Source organism: Xiphophorus couchianus, chromosome 16 (genome assembly GCF_001444195.1).
Source record: "Xiphophorus couchianus chromosome 16, X_couchianus-1.0, whole genome shotgun sequence".
Classification (NCBI taxonomy): Eukaryota; Metazoa; Chordata; class Actinopteri; order Cyprinodontiformes; family Poeciliidae; genus Xiphophorus; species Xiphophorus couchianus.
In genome coordinates, this window is record NC_040243.1 from 9,859,899 (window position 1) to 9,883,023 (window position 23,125).

General features: G+C 42.6%; 1 protein-coding gene across 2 annotated transcripts in view; it reads left to right on the forward strand.

The window, feature by feature from the left end:
- The window catches only part of adgrl1a (adhesion G protein-coupled receptor L1a), a 112,377-nt gene that overhangs the window by 58,404 nt on the left and 30,848 nt on the right, over nucleotides 1-23,125 (forward strand). The window contains exons 3-7 of one of the 2 annotated variants that reach the window (XM_028043157.1): nucleotides 6,701-6,914; nucleotides 8,122-8,231; nucleotides 15,201-15,215; nucleotides 22,293-22,500; nucleotides 22,690-22,954. In XM_028043157.1, coding sequence (XP_027898958.1) covers nucleotides 6,701-6,914; nucleotides 8,122-8,231; nucleotides 15,201-15,215; nucleotides 22,293-22,500; nucleotides 22,690-22,954 — 812 coding nt within the window. The remainder of the gene's footprint in view (nucleotides 1-6,700; nucleotides 6,915-8,121; nucleotides 8,232-15,200; nucleotides 15,216-22,292; nucleotides 22,501-22,689; nucleotides 22,955-23,125) is intronic. The other variant, XM_028043158.1, reaches the window with a different exon arrangement.

The following is a 23,125-nucleotide window of genomic DNA, read 5'->3' on the forward strand; positions in this document are numbered from 1 at the left end:
GGAGATGGAGGATACTCTCCACTGGGTGAATCTCCTACTTTTTAGGCAGGCTGACTTTTATTTTGGGCTATGCTGTTTCGCCCCATTGAGGCGATTTTATTGCATAATTAGATGCCAGCACTAGCAATAATTTGGTTTGACAGTATGAGCACGTCTAGTCTCGCCTTCCCACTCAAGTTTGCGGGCGCGTGTGTGTGTGTTGTTCGGAGTCTCAGAGGCTTTTTTTTAACTGCCCATCTTAATCTCTTTGCTTTCGCATGCTAGTTCCCCCCAGAGCAAAGTTTGTCAACACACACTGAGAGTTCTGGAGGTTGAGGATGGATGAGGATTGGTGGTTGTGTGTTTCTGCCTCTAAGATATGTATGTGTTTGCACAGGGATGTGTGTTAGCAGTGGGGCATGTTGGGTTCTCTTATGAATGATGTAATGTTATGGACTGTGGTGTAATTCAATTTAGTTAGCGGGTTGGGCCATAGAAGAAGTGTTGAGCAAATCGGAACAATAGAGATTTTGTTTCTCTCCTATCTGCCTTATTCCTTTTATGCCAGATCTCTTGTGCCACCATAAAAAAGCGTGTAGCAGTGCACTAGTTTCTAGTTTGTTTCTGATAACCTTTGCTATATATCTTTTTTTGTGTTTAGGCTTGACTCAGCTCCATCCGTGTGAACATGTGCCTCCTTGGCCTGGCTTTGTGGTCTAACCTTACAGTTAAGCTGGTGACACCACATACAGTCACTCCTCATCTCATCTTCTGCTTTGCCTATAGCAGTCAAAGGAGTCAGAGAGGAGATAGGATCCCAGCATTGAGGCCACCATTCCAACCATACGCAGAGACGCAAACACACACACACGCAGTGTCCAACAAGCTCATACAGCCCCCAGCCCCAGCATCATCATGTTAGGCCTTTAGGTTTGTCTCAGAGTGTCACTTTGTCACAACTTCTCAGCTTGAAGGCTGCCTGAATGTGACATTTCTGGCCGCGCTGCCTGAGCTCGTCCACAGTGACAGTCCATGCTCCAGCGAGTCATTACACTAACTTGGAGTGCTAAGTGACTCGCTAAGATGCAGCGCTAAACTGATAAAGTGGGGTAGAAATTGGTCTGGATAAATCTCATCGAGAAAAGGGTTTCTATCACAGACTTCTTGGCTCTGTTCAGTGACTGTAAAATTTACCGTACTCCCTTGGCAGCTTTCATGTGAACCTTTAAAATTGTAAGGAAATTAGGTCTTTAGCTGGTGCAAATTATAATGGCATATGAAAATGTATGTCATAGATGTTTCTAACCTACCTACACTACTAGCTATTAGTGTTTAAGTTGGGATTTATTTTAAAAATGTATGTGGTAAGGATCACATTTAAATCCGATTTCTGTTCTAGAATAACCCCTCTGTAAAAAAGGACTTCTGGCACTAGTTTTCCTATTTTCTGGGCTAATGGTTACAAATATCAATGACTGCAGCAAAAGACAGTCTGATTACCCCAAAATATAGTTTTCCAGTTAACAAGTCAGCCACAGGGTCACTGGGTTCCATAAGGTATACCTTATTCCTTTTGTGACTTGTAGAACTTTTGACAAATTCCAAGATCAACACTTTAAATCCATCATTATTAAGAAAACTTTCAGAATGGTGCCGTCAAGGTTCAAATATTTGAACATGTTGAAATCAAGGTGCTTTGACATTTGAAACAAAGTAGAGGATTAAATGTTAATTTTCTTACTTTTTATGTTTCACCTTATACGATTCTGACTACTTATGCAGCAAACATACATTGCTAACAGAACATTATCACACCCTTTCTGTTTTAAATTTCTGTTACAATTTAGAATCATGTGAATTTATGTCTTCACATAAATTCTGTTGCCTTTGTTTTTCACAACTCTAATGTCAGAAGATGTTGTAAGTGATGGGAAAGTGTTCTTTCTGCAATTGACCAGCAGTGCCTCAGCAGCAGATGGAAGTGAGGAACTTTTATGCCACTCTGACAACACTTAAGTCTGACAACACTTCAGTTACTATGACACTTTCTCCGGGATGAGCTGAACCGAAATTGAAATCGGAATGGAATGTAGGGAAAATTTTTATGCCTTTAAAACTGTGACTTTTTAAAAGCTTTGCATGACGTGACACAGACGACCAATCAATCCCTGCTATGAAAATTAGGAAATGTAGGAAAACTTTGAAAGTTCAGAAAAACTTCACACTAACACTAACAAATAAACAGAACAACACTAGAAGCAGTAATCCTCTTATGAGTTGCATGAAATCTTTACAAGCATTTTTGTTTTTGCACCTCTGTCCAGGAGCATGATATTAATGTGTGGATAATAATGGTGGGGAAAGAAGGAGTGAGTAACGACTAGTCTTGCTTGTGCAAAATTATGTTCTTGTTTAATGGTCTAAGCATCTATCAACCCTCAGGCTTTAATTACTGTGTGAGGATAATGAGTCAAATCCAATCAGTTCTCTCTCTTGCTCTTAATTTGTATGAAGCTTCTACTTTGAAGCCAACCACTTGAAGCTCTCACACCAGCTGCCCTGGAGTAACACCAGGCTTCTGTCAGTGGGGTGTGTTTATGCATGTGACCTCTGTCTCTTGCACACCGACACATCCATGCAAATTAGATTGTATAATTGCCTGATTCAATAGTCTCACATGTGACAATTGCTAAGTGTGTATTGCAAATGTTGTGACTCATTTTGATGAGTCACAGTGTGACTTAAAAGAAACTACATTCACCTATACAAATGGCTAGTGCTAAGAAAGAGTCTTTGTCATTTAAGTACTCTGACTGCCAATGCTAAATGGTCAAGTGTGTGTGTGCGTGGGCGTGTAGGCGTGTGTGTTTGAAGAGATTCTGAAACCTTAATGGATTCCTGCAGAGTGAAGGACAATCGTTGCCCATGGCCAGTCCAAGCTTATCCTCTGCTCATCTCATCTCAGCTCAGAGCCAGCCGAATCTCGAGTTAGGCCTCGGGCCATCTGGCTGCCACTCACCACACACACATTCACACGCCCACACACACCCCGTCACATGTGAGCACACTTGCGCAAATGTAAACAGTGGAACCCACAGTTTCATGCTCGTTTGAGGATACACCACTTAAAAAAATCTCTGCATAAATATAAGGTGCATCCGTCTTTATTTACAGTGTGAAATCAAACCGTAGTCCTGTAAGTTGTCAGGAAGTGTTTGGACAGGTGTGAAATATGAAGGTGTGAAACCCGACACAATATGGGCAAAGCAGAGATTCGCTCCTGTCTGAAACAGACAAGTTATCATGGCTGATGCCACCAATAAAGATTAAATAATGGATATCCTCAGATATGGTTAAAAATATGTATTTACCCAATAGATGTCTTAGAAATATGCTGAAAAAAATAGGTTCACAAAATGCTTTGTGTACATGTAAATTACCTCCATGACGGTGTGTGAATTTTTACCAGGCTGTCAACTGGCCAATGACTGCCTATTTTCCTACAGCCTGCTCTTATGCGTTCATGCATTGATAATCATATTTGAGCCATCTTCCAAGGGAAAAAAAAAATCAAAATGGACAAAAGCAGTAACATGCAGGTCAGATTTTTATGTAAACTGAAAATTGACAGGAATAACAAAGATTCAAAAATGTTGTTGATATGGTCTGACACAACTGGTTGTGTTTATCTAAACAACTGAATTACAGCTGATTTTCCATTTATTGTTGTTTTGTTAAACTAGCACTTAGAAATGTACTCGTGACCCTCAACAGGTATCCTGGCCCCTCTATTGAATTAGATTTATTTTCTACCATCTACGATTTCTTCATCTTGTAATTTTATTTTAATAAAATAATGTTTTAAAAATAATTTGCTGAATTAGAAGTTAATTTTTTGGACAATTAACTCCTAATGTTGTGTTACCTAGCCATCACAGTGACTGAGACGGCGGCAAAAAAATGGATTTAGAATCGTAATTTGGCCATTGGACAGCCAGCATAATAATGTCACATCTGGAATTACTGACTCAGTTTAACAACAAAGAAGACAGTAGCTGCAGTGTACTGTATCAACTCCTTTGAGTCCCACATGTACCTATAAGTACCATTAGTACAAATATTAATATGTGTACGAGTGCTGGTGAAATGCTACTGCCATTCCCAGCGCAAAAAGAGAAAGCTACTGTATGTTGTAAACACAGCAGAACTGATTGTGCTTACTGTCATAGCATTACTACAACTTTTAACGTTAACATTAGCATATGGGATAACAGATGCAATTTAATATCTTTACAAGGACTAAATGGATATATTTTTATTAAGTTTAGAAAATTGAATGAGTGTCTGCTTGGACTGACACAGGCATGCGGAGTTGTAGATTCGATGCCCGCTTCTTCAGGCAGTGGGGAAAACTCTTTGTTGATGTTATTAGAGACACCATGTCTTCTTTGCGAATTTATAATTCTTTCAGATTTTTTGTCAGCAGAGTCTCAAATAGGCAGCTTGTTTTATTTTGGGTCATCATTGGATATACAGGTTGTAAGGTTACTTTGAAGATGCTTTTTACTCAACCAGTGAGATCAAGACGTCCGCACACCTCTACTCCCACAGCCGCTGTGGCTGTGGGCAAAGAGAAGGAGCTTGTGTAGAGTTTTATAGTTTTGTGACATCTTGGGAATTCCAGCTGTGAAACTCCTCCTATCTAGGAGGTGTCATGAAAATGATGTAGGTCTGAGATTCAGAGTTTTTCTCATTTTATTTTGTTCTCTGTATGTTGCTCCTTCGTTGTTCCTTCCCATGGCTGGGCCCAGCGCTGCTGCTGGCCCTCTTCATTTCTTCCCTCCTCTTGGTGTATTATATGGTTCTAATTGCTGGCCAGCTGTACACTGCTGTGTATTTACACTGCAGGGTAGTTAAGAGAACAAGGCCACACACTGGCACTACGCATTGTAATCCCACTGTGATGCTACAACTCAGAATGTGTGTTTACATGGAGCTGTGTGTGCTTGATTGAAACATGCACACCACTATGTCTGTGTGTGTGCTAATTTGCTTGTGTGGGTTTTTGCATTTGAGTGTGGACTTGTTTGTCTGGCCTCGCCTGCTGTTTGCATCTCCGTGTGCTTTAATTAGTATGCGATTTTTGCATCAAGGCTTTTGTGATTTGGCACTGGCACTGCATGCTGGCGAGGCATAAAAGATCTGAAGTCTTTCTGTGCTAGTCATTCAGCCCAAATAGCTTTAGTTACACAACTGATCTGAAGTCCCTATTGCATAAACAAGTGGCATTTAGAAATATGAGCGAGTCCAATGTGAGTGAGTCATATTGCACAGTTCCATGACTGAAATGACTGACACTGACATTAACCCAGATGGACACTCGTCCCGAATGGACAGCGTATGAAACTTAAGCAGTGTTAGCTCAGTTTCAGGAAGAGAAAGCGGCCTTGCTCTGTGTATTTTAGCACTAACAGTAAAAGGGGAGAGAGGCTGACTCAGTGTCCTTGTCTACTGCTGAGCCTGTCTTGCAGGGGGAGGTGCTGTGCAATGAAAGGCTCTGTTTATAAAGAACTTCCGCCTTATTAATGTAGAACTAGTGCTGTCTGTCTAGCTTTAACAGTAAGCTCACAGCCAGGTCTGTACATAGACGTCCTTCCCACTGACATTGCAAAGAGGATCTCAGTCAAAGACGTCTGGTCCTTCAACACATCGGAGAGCTCTACACCTAAAAGGCTTCAGATGCAGGTTAAATCCCTAGAATGTTCTCTTCAAGGAGGGTTAGACATTTCAGGACCATGGACAGAGGTTCTCACATTCACTGTCACGAGATTCAGTTTTAATTTCCAATTTTCACAGTGCCTCTATTTGCATTTGATTTTTTGCTTCCACCTGCACCGCAAAAGATGTTCATAGTCGTTTTGTTATTTTTGTGTGTGTGCCTGATTACATGAGCAGTTAAATGCACGTAGTTATGGAGAGCTAGAGAGACAACGAGTGTCTCTCTCAGAGCCTCTTTGCAGCCCTCTTTCATGCCTCTCAGTCTGGCTCAGCGATTAACCCTGAGTACCTCACTGTCCCATCTGACCCTTTTCCTCTCAGAGCCACTGCAGTACATTGACATTCCTCTGAGTGGGCTGATTACTAGCAGTACGTATGCAAATGGCATACAAAGCTAAGGTGAAAGTTTGCAAAGACACTCATTTTCTGTTTATTTATTTTTATTTTTTTCTTGTTCCACTATCACATCCTCTTGAACTCAGGCTGAATCTCAATGTTCAGCTCCGTTGCATTGTTTAGGTGGAATAAACAAATAATGCAGGAAAGGACACTTTTTTTCCCCCTCTGCGGTGTGGGAATGAGCATCATAAGCTGTTGCCTGGTTGTGTGTAGGAGTTTGTTAACATTTGAAACTCTCACAGTTTGTTTCACAAGTGGTGCCATATCTCACTGGAGAAGCTGGTTTGGCTGCAAACCCCGGAATGCCAATATGTGATCTGTGATGTTCCAATGTGAAAATGAAATGGCCAGGCTGTGCATTACTACTCGTTGAATGCACGGCATTAATGGATAATTTGTATTTTACATCATTACTTGTTCAACCCGTTCTTGTCAGACACTATATATATAATATTTACAATGATGCTGAATAATAAAAAGCCTTTTGAAGGTTTTAAGGTTTAGTGAATAATCAATAATCCGCGCTCCTTTTTTCCCTTTCCAGCTCTAAGCCGGTCAATGATGCCATTCGGTTTGATGCGCCGGGAGCTGGCATGTGAAGGCTACCCAATCGAGTTGCGCTGTCCCGGAAGTGATGTCATCATGATTGAGACGGCCAACTACGGCCGCACCGATGACAAGATCTGTGATGCCGATCCCTTTCAGATGGAGAATGTGCAGTGTTACCTGCCCGACGCCTTCAAGATAATGTCACAGAGGTAAGTATTGATTTGTTTGGATCTTGTGCATGTGTTTGTGCAGAGTCAGAGCCTGCTATTGGCAGAGGAGGCAAGATACTATTTCACAGCATAATCCCTCAAGAATTCCCAGTTTTTCAATGCTGCTCTGCGCCGTTTGGGCACCTGCATCTTTTTGAAGGAAATCCAACCCTTTCGGCAAACAAACTATAAATACTTTTTTTTTTTTAATAGATGTATAACACCTAAGCTTTCCGTGAAATATTTAACTCCATGATAGTGTTGGCTCCTATTTAGTTCTGTGTGCATGCATGAGTGGGTGTAAGAGAATGCGTGAGCTTGGGAATTGTTGTTGAAGCGTTTGTAGGGCTTCCCACTGTTGCTCTCCTTGTTTGAGCTCAGCATCTTCTTCCTCTGAGCTCAGATCAATGGGAACCCTCTCCCAGCTATCCATCACACATGTAATGGAGGCAGAGGCTTGGGGGAGAGCGCAAGAGAGCAAGGGAGGAAAGCAGCGGGGGGTGAAGGGGAGTATTGAGAGACTAAAAGAAGGAAAAAGACTTCCAGAAATGATGGGATGATAGAGTGAGTGCAGCAGAGATTTCAGATATGAAGTGAGAAAAAGCCTGCGCAGGGGAGGAATGCTCAAAGCTGGGAAAAGTCCTGTATATCGAGAACCACTGAGTGCATGCAAATGAGTATCTTTTTCTCTCTGTTTATGTTGCTCAGGGTGTGCAGACATGAGAGAGTACGCCGAAATTTGGTTTAGATGTAGAAGTAATGTGCAATTAAGTGTTTCACAAAGTTCGTAGTGTAGAGTATTTGCCTTTAATCTCCCTCACCCACCCGATTTGCCCTTCCCTGTTCTCTCACCTCTAATTGCTCCCACTCACAATCCCCCAGGAGGGGAGGCTCTGACGTCACCCACCCGCTCTCCACCCCGCAGCCCCCCTTGCTTCTCTCTATCCTTGATCCTTTTCCCCGTTTTCCCCTCCCTGCCCGTTTCCCACCTCCCCTCGGGTGTAGCTGTCACATGATCTAGTGTAGTGTGAAATTACTCCCTTCCCTACAATTCCCTCCGTCTTTCTGAGCCTGAAGATGTTTCTTTTATAACCACTCCTCTTTGTCTTTCTTACAATGGCACTCATCATTTTTTATCGCTTACCCCCTCCTCTCCTTCCCTCTCTCTCTGCTCTCCCCACCTCCCCTTGTCCATCTCATCTCTCAGGTGTAATAATCGCACTCAGTGTGTGGTGGTCGCAGGGTCAGACGTGTTCCCAGACCCCTGCCCAGGGACCTACAAGTATTTGGAGATCCAGTATGAGTGTGTCCCCTACAGTGAGTACTAAGACCCCGTCACCTCCTCTGGCTTCCCCACCCCTCTCACCCCATTCATCACCCCTCCCACCCTTACCTCTATCTTAACCTTAACCCCCCTAGCCCCTCTTCAACTCCCCTCAAGAAGTGACAATTCAGTCACATGCACACACGCTTTCTCTCTCTGGATTTCCTTAACACAATAAAGACAAAACAAGACACACATAAGTCCTCACCTGCTCTCCCTTTCTCTCTGTCTCTCTCTTTCTTCTTACTCTCTGGCACATTGCACAGACACAAACATGCACACGATCACAGAGCACTAAACCTTTTTTCTCCATCAGCAGATTGATGCACCAGTACCTGAAGGGGATTTTCACATGGGGGGAGACTGTCCACCAACACCGGGTCTGATAAGCACTTCACTCACATCTACTGCAAACATGGGGTCAGCCCCTATTGGTGATCACAGTGGTGTAACAGACACCGCCCCAAACTCACGCGCTGATTAACCCGGGGGCGTGCTTCTGTCTTTATCTGCTGCCAAACACCTTTGCTGTCCCTCTGATTCTCAATAAAAAGTAAAATTGGGCTCAGTGAGACTCTCAGGCCAAAGGGGGGAGGGGGAGGAGGGTGTGTTGAGTGTTTGCACCACCTCACAGAAGGAAATGTTAACACAAACAGGCAAGGGGCTTATTTTAGAGCACATGACCTGCAGTGCCGCACATTTTACTGTCCCCATGGTAACGGCTGGCTTCCTGGCTGCTCTGCTCAAAAGTCTGAGGCAGGTGTGGGCTGCACAAATCCACACTCACACATACAAAAAATATTTAAAAAAAAGAAATGAAGGGGAGGGATGAACAAATTGCTCTTTTTTCCTCTTACTCTTCCTGTCTGAGTGAGCATCTACACACAGATGAGAGCACACTCGCGCAGCCCCAAAGAGCAGACATGGCTGTGATTATATGGTGTTGTGTTGATCCTCGCTCATGTGAAAATCTCCCCTCAGTCTCCCCCTCTCCCTCTCATTTATTATTACGCTCAGCATTGATCCCTTCACTGTGTGCAGGACTGCCTGTCTGAGGGGGGATGGCAGAAGTGTGCTCTACAGAGCAGAAGTGTTTGGCTTTGGGGGTTAAAAGTAATATTTTAGGCTGCGCATGCTGTTTGGTTTTTTAAAGGATGGTTGTCAACTTTTTTTTTGCAGAAATGAAGGTAGAGGTGAGCCGAGGACTGAGGAGACACCGACCAGCTAACTTCCTTATTCTTCTCTCTACCATTCTCTTCCTCTCCTGCCCTCAGCGGTCACTTTGACTGTTACCCCACACAGTCAGTCTGACTTCTTTTCATGTTTCTCTCTGTTCTTCATTTTCTCACCTTTTCTCTTTACTTTCAATGTGCTTTCCAAAGTCCCAAACCCTTTTTTTTATCATCTTTACTGGCATTTATTCTCATTTTTTCTGCCATTCAATTCAATCTTAGTCTTTCTATTCAGTTCTATTTCTTCTTCTGTCTCTGTTGGTTTCTTTTTTTTTCAGGTGGGACAAATCAAATCCAAACAATCATGGATTTGCAAGGACCCAGTTTACTCTCTGCTCTTGTTTTGCTCAGGGCTTTCTACCCTCTCTTCTTATTTTCTTCCAGGAGTTGTAAACAGCACGGTCACCATCTTCACCAGTCACACTTGTGCAAGTCCTGTAGTGTAGCTTTATATCTATTGTTAACCGAGGGTAACAGTATCATCAATCAGTTGTTCCTGTTTCCTTCCCATCCTGTATTCTGACCTTGCATTATTCTCTTTGACTTTCAAGGGGAGCTTGTTCTCTATCTACCCAGCAATCAAAGTGTATCATGACTTGAGAGCTGCTGACTTGCATTTTTTCCCTTTGTGTTTGTTAAAACCTTTGTTGATTTTGAACAAGCAATGAGCAGCATAGAAAATTGGAAGCTGATCCCCATGCGATGAAAGGTTCTGCATGTCTGAGACAAAATACAAACAACCAATATACTCCGTCCTTGTGTCATGCTCTGAATAAGCAAATGCAAACAAAATTGAATTCATATACAGCTCTGGCCGTGGGCTGTTTTTGCATCTGGACTCGTCTAACATTATGAACACGACTTGACGTATTAAAACTCTGAGCTGGAACTTTTCTTCCTGAAGCCTATTCACCATCGCACCATACGCCACTCAACTCGGCCACTTTTAATTACCAGGAGAGGGAGGTGCTCTGCACTCTTCAGTTCTGCCTCAGCAGAGATTTGTCAAGATTAATTGAATTTGCTGCTACTAATCGCTCTGGTAATGCCCCATCGTTCACGTCTGACTGAGAATGCTGGGCACTTGGGCACCATCCAAGTCTGACGCATGTTTTTTTTTTTTTTTTTGTTGGTTGTCTCAACAAAAGGGTGAGGAAAGTGATATGTAAAGATTGTGTGTCATAGCACCCGAGATGGTGTGCAGCCAAGTTGATGGCTGAGTGGGATTTTGCATTTGACAGGGTCCTCTGTGTGAGTGGCGCTTGTGTGACACAGGCGCCATGTTGCCAGTCACCTGAAACGGCGAGGTGACAGCAACAGCAGATCTGACACACACAACACAGTGCTGCCGCCTGAGCTCAGATATGACAGCGGAACATGTGTGTAAGGTCGCTGTGAGCGTGGTTGCCTTTGCAAAATACAACAAGTCAAATCATATCTCATTGAGCTAAAAAGCCCTGCAGGAGCCTTCCTGCCATGTAGCATTGTTTCGTTTTTTTGTTTGTTTTTTGTTTTTTTGCCATTTGAAACAGAGCAGGAGAAAATGGCTCAACTGAACTCTCATTTCACACTGACACATCCTGCTGTAGCCTGCTGGATTCCATTAAGAAATCACAGATCCATAAACACAGCTGCAGCATGTGTTTACTGCAGTGAGACGCCCCCACTGCAGTCTTAACGCAGGGTGAATAGTAAACCTGGCCTATAAGGGAGCTCTACCTGTTCCCCCCCTCTCTCAAGAATACAGTGCTAGATCATTATTGATTCTGAGTGGCCTCCTTTAGGGTCATCCATACTTGCCAGGCCAAAACATTTAGCCCTTGTTAATATGCACCGTGCTGGTTGATATACAGCACTGTAGCAACTCTGCTTGCCTTATCGCAGTCTCCTGTATTTCATTCAGATTTAGCTACTCTCCCACTGTTTCACTTTATGAAATGGATTCTTCCACCAGAAATGTATTCAGCACTGCCTATTCATTACAAGGCACTGCTTTTTTTGGACACAAAGCTGCTGGAAGTGAGAGTTGACTTGTCGGGAAGAGTTTGTCAGTAGAAAGAATAATAGCATTGTAATATGACAAGTTTTCAGGGAAAGGAGAGGCAGCACTTTGATGTAGCTTAAAATGAAAATCTATTAATATGTATAGGGACACCATCAAGACGTGGGGCTCATAAATGTTTGGTGAGTGAGAAGCAGGAGGCTTCACTCTGGCCTTGGAAAGAGATGACTTTTTTTTTTCTAGGACAGACTGAAACGGGCGAAGAAGAGAAAACAGAGACGGGAGAGGGCAGGAGAAACTGAAGAAGACACACTATCTCTCAGCACTTGGAAGAGGAGACAGAGACGACTAAGTTGCCTCACAGAGCAAAAACATTATACCTGTGTGCAGCCTGCAGTGTGTGTTTCTACTTGCACTCATTGCTGTGGGAGTAATTGATAGGGTTGTGGAGAGCACTGAGCAGAGTGATTAACAGCAGAGAGGGCAGCAACGTATTTCTCAACAGAGCCTGGAAAGAGGAATGCTAAAGAATCAGACAAACAACCAAAGTGGCCTTAATCCAACCTTCAGCTCACTGTGATGACAGTTTGATGAGTTTCTGTCTCTTATTTCTGTTTGTTTGTGCACGTTCACAGGAATGTGTGATGCTGTGCGAATTTGTGTTTTGCGCTCTATTTTTCAGGCAACCAAGAATAGAAGAAATGGAGTCAACACAAGTCTTCCACCTCCCTGATTTTATATTCTTTCTCTCCGCAGCAGAGAAGCAGCTTTATTTCCCTTTCTCTCTCTGTCTACATGCCACTGCAGTGTATCACCCACCATTTCCACCACTTGAAAAATATATTCCTAGTTGAGCTTTTAGAAAATTGCATTCCGTTTTCTATTTTATAAGGGCTGTGGATACAAACTGGAATAAAGCGGAAAACCTCTGCAGTCAGCCTTTTTTGCTCAGACATGTAAAAATACTGCTTCCTTTGCCCTGCAAAAGTATTTAGACCCGCTAGATTTGTTTTATATTTTGACAAATTTAAAATGAGCTTTGCCACTACAAAGCTTACTTTTTTATTAATGGGATTTTATATAATAAACAAAAAAAATGCTTAATGGTGAAGTGAAAGAAGAGTTCTACATAAGTTACTTTTTTTCACAAAATATTGCCTGAAAAGGACACTTTGTTTCCTCTTGATTCAATATTTTGTAGAAACACCATTACAGCATTTACACCTGATCTTTGGACCCTAGCCTCATAAATATGCTTTAATCTAAGCTTTCCCTTGTAGCACTGACAGCATGTTTAGGTTCGCTGTAATCCACAAAGGGGAGCTTTGGCCGTAGAATCAATTATTTTGCAGACTTTTGCAGGTCTTCTCACAGTATTGCCCTGGATTTATCTCCATCTGTCTTCCCTGATCAACTCTGACTAGCTTCCCCATCCCTGTTGAAGAAAATGGTTGATACGTGTAATGCTCTCCTTGCCCAGAGCCAAGATGATGGGTCGAATGGCATTTGTGAGGTATTCATAGGATATCTATTTATAACCTAACCCTGCTTTAAACTTCTCCACAACTTCATCTCTGGCCTGTTTGCTTTGTTGTTTAGTTTAAATGTTCACTAATGCCGTCTGAAAGAACTCTCACAGTTTCACAGAAAAGATTGATTTATATTGCGATTTAATTACTCACAGGTGTACTTTATCTTTTAATTAGGTGACTTTGAATGCTGTGCTGAATATAAGTTATGAGATTATATTAAGGCTTTCTGACACTAATAAGAATGCAAGCCAAAATATTCAGAGTTTTAGTTGTTAAAAATTAAAACTTTCTTTCCATTTCACTATTTTGTACTTATTCATATTGGTGTGCCACTTACAGCCCCAATTAAATACACTGAAAGATTGAAATTTGCAGCACGATAGAATGAGAAGAAAAAAAATCAAAAAGGGTATGAATACTTTTGCAAGGCACTGTTTTGTTTTAACTCTCCCAAATGACTGAGTCCAGTGGACCCCCTTCAACTTCCTCCACAGCTGGGTTCTTCTGGATGAAAGTTCTGGTTGCTAGCACTAGTCATTAAGTCAGTCACTCCCTGTTCTAACCTTAGAAGTAATGACTGCACTCACAGTTGGGGGGAGGGGACATGACGTGTTTTTTTTGTTTGTTTGTTTTTTTCCCCCCCAGCTAACAGTTTCACAGGATTTGCAGTCTTGCTTTCCTGTCCTCACCCTTCTACAGTGAAATTGGCTCACAGTCTCCTGGTCTTGGAGGTTGTTTGTCCAGTTTGATCTTGGCGTGAGATGATAAATGATCCATGTGGATGGTGATGCTGCTAATGGTTCTTTCTTCCCTTTTCTTTTTAACCAGATACTTCTTTTATTATATTTTTTTTTTTGTCAATTTCTCCTCCTTCCTCTCACTTTTTCACTCTGTTGACGGGCAACCCTGAGAGGTGTTGTGACAATCCCACAGAAATCCCTGGAGATGTGAGACTTCCCATGACATATACACCACAATCACGCTCACAGTGGGGATCCGAGAGCCATGTGACTTTTGACAAGTCTGTTCTTGGAGAACGCGGATCCACTTGCACACAGCACTTTTGCCTGAGCAAACACGGAGGAAAAGTGGGTGCAAGCGCTATAATATAGAGGGCGGAGCTGGGATTTCAGCACATGCATCTGGTAGTCCCCAGCTGACATGGATGGATATCGAGGGACCCGGACTTTACCTGTTTGTGCCAGCTGAGGCCTCACTGTGATTCAGCACACCCAGCTATTGATTTGTGTGTGATGAGCCTGCTGCTGTAGACATTTCTCTTATCCCTTTCTTGTTTTTACCCACTTCCCATCACCCCCACTCCTAACTTTGTCTCTTGGTCTATCTGTGTTTCTGAGGCGTTCCACTCTGTCAAGCCCTCCCTTTCCCCTTGTTGTTTGTTCTCTATTGCTTTGATGAGCCGGTCTCGGCCAGGCAAGCCAGCAGCTCCCCACTGATTGGATGGTCGATGGGTTGTGTGTTTTCTTTTTTTTTTTGCTAGCTTCTGTGGCAGGCGTCTCTGGCTCTATAAATCAAGTAAGGCCAGAAGAAGCTCTTAAAATGAAATTTTGACGTAGACTATGGAGATGAAGGAAGCAAAACAGGCATGTTAAACTCTCAGAAGACAACTGGTCACAGATAGATAGTTTCATCACCACCTTTCCATCTGCCATTTTTCTATCTCTTGCTCTGTCTTTCTCTCCATTTTCTTTTTTTTTGCAGCTGAAGAGAAAAGCGCTGTGATGCTCTCCGTCGGTTTCTCTCTCAGACAGGTTCTTGGAGCTGCGCTTTCGGCACAAGAGGAAATTGGGAGGTGGGGTGGGGTGTTTTGTGGTAAGACGGGGCTGAGAGTGTGTGCTATGGGTGGATTGTGTTGTTGAGGGGTTATTGATAAATGTGAAAGGAAATGGAAAAGGATTAAAACCCAGGTCAGGCCATTTTGCCCCTTCTCATTTTCCATTCAAGCCATCCTTTATGTGAGTAGCCAGCCATAACGCAGAGCGATAACTTGCTTTTAAAAAAAAAAAAAAACAGAGCGTGAGAGAAAGGACAGCGTTTTATTTAATCTCAATTTTCTCTTTTTTCCTGCATCTGTTTTTCCTTTCATTCTCTTTCCTTTCCCTTTCTTCTTCTTCCTGTCTCTCTATATTATCTCTCTGTCTCCTTCTTTCTCCTTTTTTTCCGATGCTTGAATAGAAGTGGATCAAAAAGGTAAAGTCCACAATGAACATAACAACCACAGTTCGCCCCTTCCTCCCTCTTCCTTCTCCTACTCCCTCTACCTCTCCTCCTCCCATATTCCTTCCTAACCCTGCACCCTGTGTAGTGGTCATGTTTGATGTTGATATCCCTTCCTCTTCTTTCTCGAACTCTAAACGCCTCCTCTTCCCTTTCCTTTCTACTTTGACGTGTAACCAAAACTCTAAAATCCCTCTAGATTTCCTCCTTGGTTTTGATGGCAACACCCTGAATACCAAAACACACCCACACATGTCAATTATCACACAAAAAAGCATAATGGAAGGTCAGCCCAGTGTCTATGAGAGATAAACGAGAAAATTACCTCACACATCTGTCTAAAGTTACACACAACATACATAATTACATTTTCTATGGTGCCAAATCCATCCATTTCTGATATTTAGATTCATCTTGCTGCTATTTCCTCACACAGTTTCTAATAGATATTCCTCATGATTCAGATTTCACAAACACATTTTCCAACACTTTTTCCAGATTGATCTGTCCCTGCAGATTTAAGAAAAAAGACAATCACCATCTTCAATTACATTACTCGACCGCTCATTTTCTCCATATTGTATATCTTTGCCTCTATTTTTTAATTTTCCAGGACCAACATTAAGTCTGTGGTTTTTGGAAACCTCAAGGGAAACTGTAGTGTTAGGATAACTCAGTAATTAGACAAACTTGCTTTCATATTATTGTTAACAGCATCCCATTTTCAGGTACTTCAGCGTCCTTCTCTCATTCTGTCCATATTAATTCTTTTGAAATGATAATTACCACATTTGACTACCTCGCTTCCACTTCCCACCTACTTACAGCTCATCTTTCTATGTTGTGTTTTCCATCCTTCCTTTTAGTTTGCTCTCCCTCTCTTCAACTTAATTGGTTTATCTCTCAGATTACACCTGGCCATTATAAAAAAGACCACAGGCTCTTTGAAGATGTTTTCCTCTCTTTCTCCTCCTTTCTTTAACCCAATCCCCATTTCTGATTTATTTATTGTAAGCACATATGTGCCCCCTTGTAGCCCCTCACACCTTAAACCCTTTTCTTCTTCAGTGTCCATCTCTTCTGGTTCCTCTTGTGTCCAAGAAGAGAAGCAGGATTGGGGGGAGGGAGGTGTATCCTCTATAGGGAGCCCTTCAGCTTCATGTAATGGCTTCTCTGATGCTGCCTGAGCCGAGCCAAAACACTTTTAAAGAGCTCCAATCAGCACCTCAATCACAGGATTCTCAAAGTGCAAAAGATAGACTTGACCCTGTGCAAGGTCAAGGCAACAATAGTTGCAGATATTTTTAGCTCTCCAATGAGCCCCTACTCTCCCCCCGAGGACCTCACCCCTTCTACCGTCTCCGAACCCCTTACTCACATCAGTGCCCCTCTCAGCTGTCCTCCTACCTTGCGCCATAGCTGGATCCATACACTGGAACAATTAAAGTCTCATTGCAGTTGTCGTCAACTGGTTTATGGACTCCTTTGTCTGTTCTTGTGTTTGTGGCTTTTATTAACATGAATCATTATCTCCACGTTCTTCTCCCACCGCAAGCGGCTATTTCAGCTCATTTTGTTTGTGCTTGTAGTGAAGTAGGAAGCTACGAATCCCTGTTCCTCCTGCTTTCACCTCATCTAGCTGATTGTATTTATTTACCATGCTTCCTCCCAGCTTCCTCCCACTAACACTCAAAGGAAAACCTTTTTTCCTTTGTCTGCACTCCAGCCCATATTAATCTTCAGACATTCCCCCACTGGTGTTGAATGTTTTTTGTTTTGTTTTTCTTAATTTGCTTAAATGACTTTTGTTTTCTGTTATTTGTAAAATTAACCATTCCTAGTTGATTTGTGGAATGACAAAGTGTGTATCGGGATGATGTTCAACTTTTGGTTATGATGTAACAATCCAATGAACTGCTGTCAGCCTACCTGCTGTCAGTCCATATCAAGGCTACGCCACCAACAGCTGCCTCTCCCATCCCATCACTTCTTCTGTCCCTTTTCTCACCCTTCTCGCTGACAGTCTACCAGTGCCCAAATCGTCTCTTTATCAGTGCTGGCAGGACAAAGTACTGTTTCTCTTGCCTCAATTTGTTTATTGCTAAGGCAAAAAAGGCAAGAAATTGAATCAGTATTAGAACACTGTTGACAATCTCTGTATTATCATAAAGAGTTTGGATGAGGGAACATGCAGAACAAAGCAATGACTCAAATAAAAGGCTTTCTATGTGTCATTTCAAAAAGTGCGAGGAAATAAGTGAGAAAACAGAGTACTGTGTGACAGAAAAAAATACAAAGAGTGGCTGTGAATGGAAAAAAAAGAGAGAACACACAGTTGCTATAGAGACGAGGAGTCTGGCAGCATCCCCTCATTAGGAATGACCCACCACACACAAGCACAGTCATGTGATCGAGGCAGTGCATACACCCATTTTTTGACGTAGAGAGATAGGGAAGACGGAGGGGGTGCACAGTGTACATGTAAAAATCAATACAATTTTAAAGTCGGGGAAGAGAGAGGCGAATGAGTGAGTGAAGCAGGTGTAGATGAATTTGAGATGAATATGAAACACAACCAGTTTAGGAGAGTCTCTGCAAACACAGAATCTCTGGAAGACTTGGAGCAGGAGTGAGGAAAGGAGGAAGCTAAAGTTACAAACAGGAAGGCTTGTTGATGCTCCCCCACTCAAGCCTTATCCAGAATACAGTACGCTCCTCTGTTGTTGTCTGTATCTTCACCCAGTAGCCATGTCCCTATCAACTTTCATGACATTCAGACTCAGCTTCACACAGAGGTAGATAACAATTTGATTTCAGAGGATACTGTTTTCTGTTGCTGTCTGCTTTTGGTCTCAGTTAAGGGTATTCTCTGGGGTGAATGTTTGGGTTGATAAAGCTTTAAAACTTGCCTCTTCCGGCATCTGGACGGTGTGTTTTTGCATGCATTGTCTAAGAATGTGTGTGTCCCAGAGTGTATGTCTGTTTATGTTTATGCTGTATTGTGATTTTACTCCTAAGACCTGACCCAGTATAGTCTAAGAGGAAGAGGAAACACAATGGGAGTCCTCCTCCCCCTTTCTTTCCTTAAATATCTCTCTTCTTCTGTCACTCTTTATCACTCCTCAGAAAATTAACTCACTCCTAATTCTGATTTCACAGGAAATAACCTATTTACTCTCTTTTGCTCCACTCCCCCTTCTCTTCTTTTTTGTACACAACAGAACATTCTTACATTCCTCTTACTGCTTCCTTCTCTATTTCTTCTTTCCTGTGTCTCTAAACTGCAGACATGCATGCAACACAGACGCACACATTAATCAACATCAAGATACACGTAAACACACCAATCCGTGAATGAATTCCAGCACATGCCATCAGAAGAACACCATACACTCATGCACGCCCATTAACTGTCTAAGCATAGATGCAGGTTAGCTTGACATGCTCCATTCTGCCCCCTGCTGAATGCTTACTGCATATGCCAGTAACAGGTTGGGGATTCAATTAGAGCAGCATGCTCACAGCAGTTAGTTCTATGAGTAGCACCACTGCAGTCTGGACTGGACTGGGCAATCGCATTGGCCAGAAGAACCCTCAGTTTCTTGTAGATGGAACAAAAATAAAAGGAAAAACAACAAAAAAGGAAAAGCACAGCACTTAAGAAATCTACTGCCAACCATTGGCAGGGGGTGTTCAGATCATCAAAGTGGAGCATTAGCCATCACCAAGATGCTGTCACATCAAATTTGAAAACAGCATGGACTGCAGGCAACAGCCAAAATGAAAGGTCTAAATTTAGCCGAAAGCTGTCAGTGTTCACTTTTACCGGTCGATCACAAATGGATGCTAAACACTAATGGGAGGTTTTTGCTGTCATTTTCAAGAAAGTTCTCAGGCTTTCATCGCTTCATACTGGAGCCTCATTTATTGACAAGTAAAAGCTGACCTGTGCCTGGGAAAGGAATTACAGAGATAAATAGTCAATTATTACGGCAGCATTTCCCAGTATGTGTGGTGGTAATTGGCGGGCTTGAGTACGATAGCTACAGCCTGCATTTTAATCCCCGATAAGGTAAGTTTCATTAGTCATTTGGCCGGTTTAGGGTAAAAAAAAAAAGTGTTGTGTGTGCTTCATGATAGCTTCACTGAAATGATCATGACTCCCAAGATTTCCATCCGTAGCCAAAGAGGAATTAATCTATTTATCTATCTCACATAATCCCAGATGGCTCTACGGAAGCTAACCTGCTTGAGCCAGACTAGGATAATGCCTAATCTCAAGACTTATGCCTAATGCTTAATGCCTTATTCCTAATACCTCATTCATTCTGTGGTCATAATAGCCTCTTGTACTATACGTCTCTGCAGCCAGAGTTTGGCTGCTCTGGCTTCCTGCTGTTAAACACTTCACAGTTACAATTGGAAGGGAGGCGAAGCAAAGGAAAGCCAAGAAGAGCCGGTAAACAGGAATGCAGCCGGGAAAAGCTGGGGAGTGCAGGTCAGACTTAATGAAGCCCCCCAGGCAGGGTTTGTAGGATGTGAAGCGTGGCCACTCTTTCTGTTTGGCATGTGAATGTATGAATAAGAGTGTTTGTGTGAGTCTCAAGGTCTGTGCATACAGCTTAGACGCCACTGATGAGCCCCTTTGACACCGATCCAACCCTGCCACTAGTTCATTAGAATAAACCAATGTGCAATGATTGTAGGGGAAGAGGTGGAGGAAGACAGGAGGGGGTCGTGGAGGAGCAAGGCTGATAGTCTCTGCTGGGCTGTTGTATTAGTGAACTGATGAGGCCAAAAGAGTACAGAATACAACCTGTTTGGTACAAGGAAAGGGTTTAGGAGCAATATGTCACATAGTACTATAGTAGTAAAGTATTTCAGGTTTAGGCTAAATTTATTAGTTAAAGTTTTATTTTGATTTTTTTTATGTTCTTCATGCACCAGAATACACTTTGCTTTTATGACATATTTTCTATCCTAGATTACATTTAAACATTTGATAGAAATATTGATGTGTTTTTTGTTTTAGGTAATTGGAAATAAAGTGCTACTTTATACTTTATACTTTGACTTCTATTTTGCTGTAGCTCAATGCCTGCATTGAAAATGGTAAACATTGTACTTATTTTGTTGATAGAGAGTAGGCTTGTATGTTTGCTTTTTTGCGTCCTTCATACTACCTTGAGGCAAAGTGTTGCTTATGGGTCACCTAAATATCAAGCCTTTTTACTGTTTATTTAGCTATTTACAGTACCATTGTACTTTTCAGGGAGTATCCTACTTGTGTTGGTCGTTTTCCACTTATCCACTTATTTTATCCTCAGCAAAAGAAAAAAACAAAGAAATCACCCATTTGAGCCGTTCTTTAAAGTATTTAACCCTCTAATAATTTTCACAATTCAGTCACTCATAATTACATATTCGGAGCGAACACCTTAGCCTGTCTCAATACATTCAAGTAAACATTTTGGTCCGACAATGGAGCATGACAAGCCTCCTGTTCGTGAGGAGTCTTTATTCAGTGTTTGTTTGTGCCTGACTGATTAGATTCCTGTTTGGCTGGCAGTCTCAATCCCTGTTGGACCCTTCAGACAGAGCAGGCTGATTCCTAGGAGACCCAGCAGCACAGATCACCAGCCACTACCAGCAGCAGCAGCACAGCAGAAAACACAAAGAGAAAGCTGGATTTCTGGGAGCCTTGATTTACTCCTCCGTCCTCTCTGTTGGGATTCTCCTCCTCTGCCAGAATCCATGCAATATTCAAGACAGTTTGAGCCTAGACTGATCCATCACTCAAACGGTTACAGTTTGACAGGATATGTACTGTACGTGTGTGTGTTTAGGTTTGTGTGCGGAGATGCTTGTGTGGTATCCCTGTGTGAATGGCAACAGTCTGCTTGCGATTTCGTTTGTGCTGTCTGCGTCCAAATGTCCCTGCAGTGTCTAATTAGTTCAGGGATGCGTTCAGTCATGAGGTGACCAGCAGGTGTCTGGTTCTGCTGCAACCGTGAGCCCCCGAGACACGCAGATAAACTGGTAATGGAATACATGGGGATCATTCAGCTGTTTTATTCTGTAATGCTTCCAATTCTGCTACTCCCTTGACCCTCACTACTTTCTGTTGCTGGGACCACTGTGATGTCAGAGTGCTGTGGATGCCCACAGGTTTCCTCATATATAACCTGACACGCCCGTTGGATCCCTTGGCAGCATCTCTCGCACCCAGGGACACACAACATCAGACAGCCAATTTACACCAGTCCCCAGTGGATGACCTCCACCAGTCCAAAATAGACGACGTCTCTGTGCAGTGTGTTTATGTGTCTATTTGTTGGATGGATTCTCCAACTTTTTTGTTGAGCTTCAGTGTCTGTTTGCGAGTGGGAATGTTGTTTGTGTGTGAAGCTGAGTCGCAGTTGCAGAGGAAGGGGAAGCTAATGCAACCTCACATCTTTACCCCAGAATGAGCTGGGGGGTTTTTTGTCTTGGAGGCATTACTCTTGACTGAGATCCAAATTTGAGTTCTAATAAAACAATCTCCACAATAATTTTTCTTCTAACACCCAGGTGCAGAGCAAAGAAGCAAAGGCCTTTTGAAAGAGAAAATGCACAATCAAATAAAAAGTAGGCCAAGATAAATTAAATTAGCGACTACATCTAAGCAGCGACTGCAGCCAGAAATCTCCCATTCATCATATTCAAATGTTTTTCGAACACAATGCTCAAGTTCTTCAAATGAGCTTTTATGTGTTCCCTCATTTCAAATCTGATAATGTTCACCACCTATTTCCATCTCTCTCACCCATTCTCCAGCTATTCTATAGTCTTTTCATTTCTATACTTGCTTTTATCTACTCAGAGCTTTCTCTTTAGCCTTCACAATCTCTTTATCCTGCTTCATATTCTAGTCATTTCCCCCATTTCTTTTCTCTCTCTTCCTCACCTACCATCTTCATGATAACTGTCATTATTGCTATGCCTTGTTTTCATTTTTCCCTCATTCTTTTTTTGTTTTGTTTTGTTTGTTATTTTACTGCTCCTCTCCAGTTTTTGTGTGCCCTGGGACGTTGCTGCGGGTGCAGGTGCCCAGCTCTCAGCAGGAGGCAGAGCACCAGGCGGGGGCATGGTGTAAGGACCCTCTGCAGTCTGGGGATCGTCTGTATGTCATGCCCTGGACCCCCTATCGCACTGACATGCTGTATGAGTATGCCTCCTGGGAAGACTTTAAACAGAACAGAGCCACGACTACCTACAAGTGAGTGCATCTCCCACTGCCTTGGATGATCAAATGGCATCTGTTGCTGTATTGATTCATTGGCTTTTGATGTGGATATGGGTAGGGATATCAGAATGGCCCCACTGCGGGTTCTGCATTGTACTGTGCCACATACATTGGTTTGCTAATCATCTTCGTCTCTTTTTTTTCTTCTTTTTTTTTTTGCAGGTTACCAAACAGAGTCGATGGCACAGGCTTTGTAGTCTATGACGGTGCAGTATTTTACAACAAAGAACGCACAAGAAACATTGTCAAGTATGACCTGCGTACACGCATCAAAAGCGGTGAAGCCATTGTCACAAACGCCAACTATCATGACACGTCGCCGTACCGCTGGGGAGGGAAGTCGGACATTGACCTCGCCGTGGACGAGAATGGCCTCTGGGTGATATACGCCACTGAATCCAACAACGGACGACTGGTGGTCAGCCAGGTGGGAGACCAGTGGTGCACCGCGAGGAAAGAGATATAGATTGCAAATGTAGGATTAGATTATCCAGAAATTTCATCTGAGTGGTCTGGCGAATCGTCAATACAGAGGAATAACTTTCTCTGAGATTACAAGCCCCGCACCGACAGATGAGATCAGGAGAGGCTGCTGTCT